The sequence below is a fragment of the Nicotiana sylvestris genome, chromosome 1 (genome assembly GCF_000393655.2).
Source record: "Nicotiana sylvestris chromosome 1, ASM39365v2, whole genome shotgun sequence".
NCBI lineage: Eukaryota > Viridiplantae > Streptophyta > Magnoliopsida > Solanales > Solanaceae > Nicotiana > Nicotiana sylvestris.
In genome coordinates, this window is record NC_091057.1 from 186,556,084 (window position 1) to 186,565,069 (window position 8,986).

At 34.6% G+C, this 8,986-nt stretch overlaps 1 protein-coding gene across 1 annotated transcript; it reads left to right on the forward strand.

The window, feature by feature from the left end:
• Window positions 1-1,469: 1,469 nt before the first annotated feature.
• Window positions 1,470-7,431, forward strand: LOC104232104 (probable protein phosphatase 2C 60). Its single transcript, XM_009785203.2, has 5 exons — window positions 1,470-1,720; window positions 2,339-2,772; window positions 3,268-3,635; window positions 5,412-5,648; window positions 6,861-7,431. The coding sequence occupies exons 2-5, from the start codon at window positions 2,454-2,456 to the stop codon at window positions 7,098-7,100; spliced, it is 1,164 nt and encodes a 387-aa protein (XP_009783505.1). The 5' UTR covers window positions 1,470-1,720; window positions 2,339-2,453; the 3' UTR covers window positions 7,101-7,431.
• The last annotated feature ends 1,555 nt before the right edge of the window (window positions 7,432-8,986 follow it).

Here is an 8,986-nt window from a genome sequence, read left to right on the forward strand (position 1 = left end):
AAAAGAAAGTTCGTACCTCAAATACTTTCAAAGTATTTGCTCGAGATGGTAGAGTCTCGTGCTGATAACGTGTTATAAAATAAAAATTGTAAAGTAAAGATAAGTATATAGAGAAACTGATATATTATTCGAATTCAAACTGATGTACATAATGAATTGAAATCTCTTCTATTTATAGAAGAAAGGAAGCTGTTGTGTAAGCTGCTACGCAAGCTGCTGTGTAAGCTGCTACTGCAAGCTGCTACTGCAAGCTGTTGTGTAAGCTGCTACGCAAGCTGCTACTACAAGCTGTTGTGTAAGCTGCTATTATACCAGATATGGATAATCTTCTACTGAGAGCAATGTTTATCCATAACGGAGTACTGAATGGATAAGCTTATTATATCCGGTATGGATAATCTTCTACCGGGATAATATTTATCCATAACCGGATACCGAAGTGATAAGCTTCTTCAAGAAGCTTATTTCCAATAGAGTACTAAATAGATAAACATATTTATTGCGGAGTCCCATATGAATAAGCTTCTTCAGGAAGCTTATTTACAACGGAGTACTAAATAAACATCCCTAATATAATATATTTATAAAAAAGTAAAGCATTTCCTTAAGGTCAACAACTCATGCACAAAATCGTACCTAACAACAATAGGGGATAATAAATAAAAGAAAAAGAAAAGGGAAACACATGACTGAGTAATAATATCCTAGAGATAATACTGCTATTATAATAACATCCATGCAACGTGGCCTCATAAGGAGGCATTTCATGGAAATTTCATGCCTTCCCATTAAATATGCTTTACTACTTTTCTTGTTCTCTCTTTTGATTTTGCTATTCTAACGTTAAAGCTGGACGAGATCATGTAGTAAATATCTATTCGCGTCCGATATTTGCATCAAATTAAGTAACTTGATCTTGATAGTTTCTAAAAATTAAAGAAAGAAGATATAATTATTTAACTGATAAATATATTTTATATTTATTTTGCTCGATATAAATATTTAGCAGAATTTTCATAAACCACTATAGATTTGAGCCTAGTAAATATAATTTGCCTAATTACTATTCATGAGTGTACACAATGAATATAATATGTATCGAATGTATTTGTTCGCGCAACGAATACAACTAAGGCGAAATACAAAAATACAGAAAATAAAATGATTTTGTTGAGAGTCGAACTCAAGACTTCCGTTAGCTTAGCAAACGCTCTAACCAACATTTTAGTTTAAAAATTAAGCTCTTATTTCATGGATTTGTTATAAAAATTTAAATATAATACAAATAATAAATTAGTTGAAAGTACAGCTACCAACGAAAAATATAATGTAAATATTTAAATGTTTATGTGTCGCCTAATATTTTTTTTACGGGGTGAGAAATGTGGAGCCCAAAATGGTCCACTGCTTTGCTGGCTACAAGCTCTCCATTGTTGGTTTTTAATGGGATTTGTCTGCTGTAAGAGACCATAGTTTTAGTTTGGCCTAATTTTGAATAAATAACACTCTCCTCTCTTTTTTCTCCCTCTCAATTTGATCACTATTTTTTCACTCTTCTCTCTCTCTCTCTATGTTTTTTCTTGAATCACTTCAGCATCTTCATCCTCAAAGAAAATTTAGAGAAAAAAACAAAAAACTGTACAAAATCCCACTTTATTTTCCCTTTGATTTGATGGTTTCACAGATCTAAACAACCCCTTTCACTTTCAGATCTTCAAATGTAAGTATTTTCTTGTTATTTTCCTTTTGAACTTCTCTCTGTTCCTGCTGATACTTTCTGTTCAGCTATATCACACTACTAATTGGTTTCAAATATAGTACACTTATTTGTGATTCTTGAAATTTGGCTAGTTAAGAAAAAGTTTGTCTTTTTATACTTTTTTTTCAGTTTTAATTTTTTTTTCTTTGCCAAAATCAGACCTTCTGGATTCAAACTAGCTGACAATATTGTTCTATGTTGAAAAAACTGAATTTTACTACTTTGAAAGTCTTTTTTTATATTTTGGTTGAATTTTTCTGTTATAAGTACACCACAAATCAGTTTTGGCATTTGCATCAGCTTTGTTAGAAGTTTTAAACTAGAGGTGTCTTCTTGGTGTATTATTATTAGTATTACAAAAAATGCAAAGTTGAGATTTTTAAGAGCAAAGACCACTTTGAAAGTCCTTTTCTTTGTATTTTAATTGAATTTTTTCATTTTTGAAGGCATTTGCATCAGTTTGGTTAGAAGTATTAAACTAAAGGTGGTTTCTTGGTGTATTATTTGATTGTTGGGTGCAATTTTCAAGATTTTGCCAATTTCATTATTTTTCTAAATCTTACTTTTTGTCATTGGTAGTGTTATGCACTTATAGATTTACAACGAATGCAAAGTTGAGATTTTTAAGAGCAAAAGTGGAACTGAGTCCTGTTAGATGTGGAGAAATTGGAGGGTCTTTTGGATGAGATGAGGTATGATATCTGGTTTGATGAATATCTTAAGGGCTTGTTTTCAGCCAAGGGCAGATGGACATGTTCATACAAGTTCAGATGCCGCCGGTCGCCAAGATGGTCTCTTATGGTATAAGGATACAGGGCAACATGTAAATGGAGAGTTTTCAATGGCTGTAGTTCAAGCTAATAATCTACTTGAAGATCAGTGCCAAATTGAATCAGGGTGCTTGAGTTTGCAGGATTCTGGTCCATATGGTACCTTTGTTGGAATTTATGATGGGCACGGGGGCCCTGAAACTTCAAGGTTCATCAATGAACACCTCTTTCAAAATCTCAAGAGTAAGCCTTCGAGCCAATTTGAACTGTTTCCTCTCAATCTGTTTTCATGGCTAAAGTGGTTGAATTTTATCTATTTCATACTTGTCTTGTTGTTGTTACCTTTGATATCTTCCGAGAGTGTCAGTATCCAAGTACTAGAATTGTATTACAGTTTACCTGTTATGGAGTGTGGTTACTAATCAAAAGTCTTAAGTATTTACTATGTAAGATTAGAAGGTTCAATATTAATCAGCGCTAGAGCTGCTACAGTTGCTTCAGTAAGAGCTGCTGCCTGTAATGGAAATGATGTTGGAAGTGTTTTTAGTTTCTTAATTCTGTTGCCAGAAATCATGCATATGGCAAACCAATTATTTGGTTATGCAATTTTGGAATTTGCTTTAACAGAATTTGTTCCAGTGACGGCAACTGTCTAGGTTTATGGATTCATATATGGACTGCTGTGTATATTTTTGGCCATTCTGGTCTTCACTCAATTGCTTGCTCTGAATTGTGTAGGGTTCACATCTGAGCACCAATCTATGTCTGTTGAGGTGATTAAGAAAGCATTTCAAGCAACAGAAGACGGTTTCCTCTCTGTTGTGACTAGACAATGGCCCACGAAACCGCAGATTGCTGCAGTTGGATCATGCTGTCTTGTTGGAGTTATCTGCAGTGGAACCTTATATATAGCCAACCTTGGCGACTCAAGGGCAGTCTTAGGGAGACTTGTCAAGTCTACTGGAGAGGTTCTCTCGATTCAGCTCTCTGCAGAACACAATGTGAGCATTGAATCTGTAAGACAAGAGTTGCAAACTTTGCATCCAAATGACTCACAAATTGTAGTTTTAAAGCACAATGTCTGGCGCGTGAAGGGGCTTATACAGGTAACCTATATTCTATCTTCCTAAGCAGTCTCCGTTTTAGAATTGGCTCAGCTCAAAGTATCTATTTTGGTGCTATTATTATAGAGTGTTGTTTCAATTCCAATGTACATGTTACATCTATTATAATTGGGTTACTCATCGAATTCTAAATTTCTTCATACTATGTTTGCTCCCTAATCGCTTACTTCTTTAAGAACTTTAAGATGAGGGTTTTTGTGTCCTTGTATTTTCCTTTCCTCGGAAGTTGTATGAAATTGCTATTCAAGGAGCCTATAGAATGGGTTGTTGTGCATGGCACTTGAGTGATACACATTTATTTGCTTTCACAAATAGCAACTGCATTTTTTGTCAAAGAGTTGGCAAGAAGTTGAGAAGCTTAAATCTCAAGGTCTTCCACTCTTCGTAAAGGCAAGTGATTCTTTCTGGAAGGAACTCTTTCATATACGAGATTATCTGAAGAAACTGAAATCTGTGATTGTTAGAGTTTAGAAACTGAAATCCATGATTGTTAGAGTTTAATCCAACTTGAGAAGTGAATAAATAAATGAGAATTGTTATAAGGAGTATTTTTATAAACAGATGCTTCCTTTTTACCACTCCTTATTTATAGTTTATGTGGTAGAATGATTCCTTTTTTGTGATAAAGGTAGTAGACGTGATATATTTTACTGATTGCTTTTATATTTGCTGGAGACGCTTCGTTATTCTTTTCAATTGATATATTTGTGATATTCACGAGCAGATATATTATCGTCAATGTGTGCCATAAGGCATAAGCATTATGAATATGAGAGTAGCAAGCTTGAGTTATTGTAAGCTGGTGATGCTTTTAGTCTTAACTTGTTAGTAATCAATTTGTAGAAAGTGAGGCCCGAGTAATTTTAACTTCTCCTAGATAATTTTTTGTATTTCTGTGTGATTGCAATGGTGATCTTTCTTTGCTTATGCTGAACTTGTTTTAATATAAAGTTTCTGACTCTATTGACCGTACTACATCAACAGAATATTAGTATTTAGAAATTGACGATCTTTTTCTCTTATTTTTGTGATCATTTCATTGTTCTGCGAGCTCTTCACGGTTGAAGCTCTGGTTTCAACACTAGCACTGCACCGTTGATTATTCAGGATTATGGAATAAAAAAGCATATTGCCAGTTTTATCATGGTTCTCCTTTCACTATTCATGTAATGGTTTAATTATAAATACACGCTTGGGGGCAATGCTACGGTATTATTTCCTGATCTGTGTTGCTATATACTGAGATTTTTACATAAGTTTCAGTGCTCAGTAGCTGTAGCTCTGTTGTACCCTGAATAAGCAGCGACATAAATAGGGTAAAGGGATCAAAACTTCCATATCTCGGATTTTTCATGCAGAGAGTATCTGAAACAATAAGAATGTTCCAAATTTCATTTGAGAACCATAGTTATGCAGGTGTGTGTTTCTTTAGTCCTTAAGATTCGAGTGTCCACTCTTCTCAGATTAACCAACATCTATCATTAAACTTGCCGACTCGCCGTCATGGCACCGAGTTTCTCACTTTGAAGGAGCCTGCAACTACTCAGAGAGCTAATTAAGTGCTGCTAATTTGCTGTATTACCTTCCTATTTTTTGGGAGGAGCAATACAAAATCAGTTGTGTGCTAATAAAAGGCGTTTGATGTCAATTAATGGGATAGTACTTTCTTTAGGAAGCTTGTTTAGTATGGTTATTTCTTGCCTGACTCGGAAAACTTCGATCTACACTCTAAAATGGACTGAATACTTTATTTTGCAGATTTCAAGATCCATTGGTGATGTGTATTTAAAAAAAACTGAATTCAACAGGGAGCCATTATATGCAAAGTTTCGTCTTCGAGAACCATTTGTCAAGCCCATATTGAGCTCCGATCCAACAATCTCAGTGCACCATTTGCAACCTGATGACCAGTTTGTCATATTTGCATCAGATGGTCTTTGGGAGCATCTAACTAACCAAGGAGCAGTAGACATTGTACAAAATCACCCACGCAATGTAAGATATCTGTCCTGTTCATGCTTCATGTCATCTGTTTAGTCTTTTGGTGATTCTACCTACAGTAAGCTGTTTTTCATGAAAAAGTTTATTTCCTGTAAGCAGTGAAAGCTTAATGCTAAGCTCCATCTACAAATGGATAAGATCCCAGCCTAGTCTATAGGAGGTTTTGAAAAGAAAGGAGCAATAATCATTTTCTTGTTCTATCAAGAGGGTGCTATTGCTCCTTTCTTTTTTTCTTTTTATTTATTTACTAGTATTTTACTTACATAGACTTTTTTGTTTACATTATAGAAAAAGGAGAGGTTATTTTCTTGCATTTATTCATGATTGAGTATTCTATTTTGATTTTGTATTTGTTTAAAATTGTAGAAATATGACTTGTTTCTCTTCTTGCTAATGTTACTATATCTTTTTGAATCAAATTTTGACTTCATATTCTTATCTTTGAAATAATAATATCATTGAAATAAGAAAGAAGAGCAATATTCGAACTGCTACATAAAAATTAATGGCAAGTTGGCAACAAATATCAATCTCTCATACAGGTGAATAATCATTGTTTGACTGTTGATGGCTTTTAATCCGTTCATTTTACTGGTGGACACCCTGCTTCTTTCCTATACATGATTGGTCACGATAAAAGTTGGTGAAATAGTGAAATAATCTGGTGATGCACTTTGCATCAAAATTTATTACTTCGTCTCTAAATACTTGTATGCAAGGGAGAGGCAATTGGATTATCCTATCTCTTGTTTGTTTTATTTTGATAAAAACAAAATTTCTGTGTTATGGGACTGCCGGGAACTGGATATTAAATATGTTCAAGAGGTGCAATTGAAGGCCTCCTCTTCACTCAAATGCATAGCAGTATACGCCCTTAAAGTAAAATCTGCAGCCACTATGTCAAATGTGTGAAAAATATTATCTTTATCTTGATATTACTTGTCAAGTGTTTAGAAGGGTAGCTTAGGCACAGTGGTAAGAGTTGTTGTCGTGTGACCAGGGGGTCACGGGTTTAGGCTGTCGAAACAGCCTCTTGCAAAAATGTTAGGTAAGGCTGCCAAAATAGACCTAATATAGTCCGGACCTCCCCGGACCTGCACATTGCAAGAGCTTAGTGCACCGGACTGCCCTTTCATTACTTTACAATTGTCTATATATCTCAAAAATTGTTCAATCAAACTTAGGCGCTTGTTTGCCACTTGGCAGGGAATTGCTAGAAGGTTAGTGAAAACTGCACTACAAGAAGCAGCAAAGAAAAGAGAAATGAGGTATTCAGACTTGAAGAAAATTGATCGTGGAGTTCGTCGACATTTCCACGACGACATCTCAGTGGCGGTTGTTTTCCTGGACTCGAATCTCGTGAGCCAGGCTAGCTCAGTCAAAAGTCCTAATATATCTGTAAAAGGAGGTGGCATTAGTTTGCCAACAAAAACTACCCCAACATAAGCTGGTTGGTGCAACTTTATGAAGCTGTTGCAGATGTTGTTGTTGTTGTACTATGTATCTTGTGAATACCAGGTAGCACTTCTAAAAGTTCAAAAGCAGTCCAACAATTTTTTAAACTGTAATCTAACTTAGACTTATACTTGGATTTAGTTCCAGTGTCCAAGAAAGGAACTGGAAGAAAAAGAGTATCTTCACAAATATCAGTTGAGTTATTTCCTTGAAATAATTCCTTATTGCTTCTATTATATAGTTAACCTGGAGGTTGTAAATGCCTTAAGAACCTTATTTATTCTTTATAATGGTATGTTTCTTGCTGCTGTGTTGAGAAGAATTGGAGTTTTCAGATTGTAATATTGCAGTTAATTCAAAAATCAAATTAATTTAAACAAAAATAATCCAGACCAAATAAGTCTTACAGCTAATATTATATTGGACTTGACTTTTTTTAGTGTTTTCTTTGTTATTTCATGAGATATAAATATGAATTAAGTTTTATGAAGATTTCATTTCAGGTGCTAGCTTTCATAATCAAAAGTCAGGTGTTTGTACTTGGACTAAAAAATTCTATGTTAATACCTATTATATTTTTTGTATTATTCAATAGGAAAGGAACGTAAAATTGTTTATAATCGATTTTTTGAGTCCTCAGGATCACAGTGATCCTTAACCATGGATGATAGAAATGGGGGTATTTTTCACTTTTAGCCCCCCACCAAATATTTTTTAAATTCAATAGTCGAAAAAGTGTATAAAATTTATATTTTTTTTTTTATATAAAAGTGTGTATATATTATATGGGGATATAAACTAAAAAATGAAGTAGATCTGCTTATAAATTTAAAAAGTAAGTAGGTATTGTTGAGTATAATTCAACCTCAAGCGTTCAGTAAGAATTACGACATGAGTTAAGAATTATCTAAAATCATATAAAGATCAAGATTACGGTATGAGTTAAGAATTATCTAAAATCATATAAAGATCAAGATTACGGTATGAGTTAAGAATTACATAAAATCATATAAAGATTATACCACAGATCAAGACATAAAATCATATAAAGATTATACCACAGATCAAGATTATGGCTCATACTGTAGTCATGTCAGCTCTGATGTCGGAATAATCATTATAATACGATGGTAGCACTTGACTTGTAAGAAATTCCCTGCTCTCCTCTTAGAAATGATCTGTCTAGGATTACTTTCAAAATTGCGAATTCTGTAATAAGACCCTATTCACGGGCATTCTCCGACTTAGAAGATTATCACTCCAAATATTTAGTCAATTGCTAAAGTCACGTGAACTGGGCTAGCCCGGCCCGGCCCTTGACCGCTCTATCTTTGGCCATCTTAAAAAGCTTCCAGCAATTGTAAAAAATAAATAAATGTGAGAACAAATGAAAATTGGCGCAGGATTTATAGCCGACCGGCCGTTAAAATATTTTGAAGCAAGTCGCCCCTTCTATAGGCGACCTACTGTTAAAAAATATTTTAACTTTTGTCATGAATGCACTTTTTCTCGAGGCGATCTTTTTTAAAAAACTTTTGGAATAAATCAGTAGAGAATGAAAGACACACACAAAATCTACAAATATAAAATTAAAGGACCATAAGGATCGACTCCTACCTACATCGTTGACGGTTGAACCCCAACAACAACAACAACAACTTAGTATAATCCCACTTAGTGGGATCTTGGGGGGGGATTCAGGGTATAATCCCACTTAGTGGGGTCTGGGGAGGGTAGTGTGTACGCAGACCTTACCCCTACCCTAGGGTAGAGAGACTGTTTTTAAATAGAAACCCGACATCCTTCCCTCCAAGAACTTCCCACCTTGCTCTTGGGTAGACTCGAACTCACAACCTCTTGATTGGAAGTGGAGGTTG

Bases quoted from the DNA above. Each gene is read 5' to 3' on its own strand.
- LOC104232104 (XM_009785203.2), top strand. From the start codon at position 2,454: ATGATATCTGGTTTGATGAATATCTTAAGGGCTTGTTTTCAGCCAAGG. The intron at 2,773-3,267 runs GTAAGCCTTCGA...TGAATTGTGTAG, and splicing joins CCTCTTTCAAAATCTCAAGA to GGTTCACATCTGAGCACCAA. The intron at 5,649-6,860 runs GTAAGATATCTG...GCCACTTGGCAG, and splicing joins TACAAAATCACCCACGCAAT to GGAATTGCTAGAAGGTTAGT.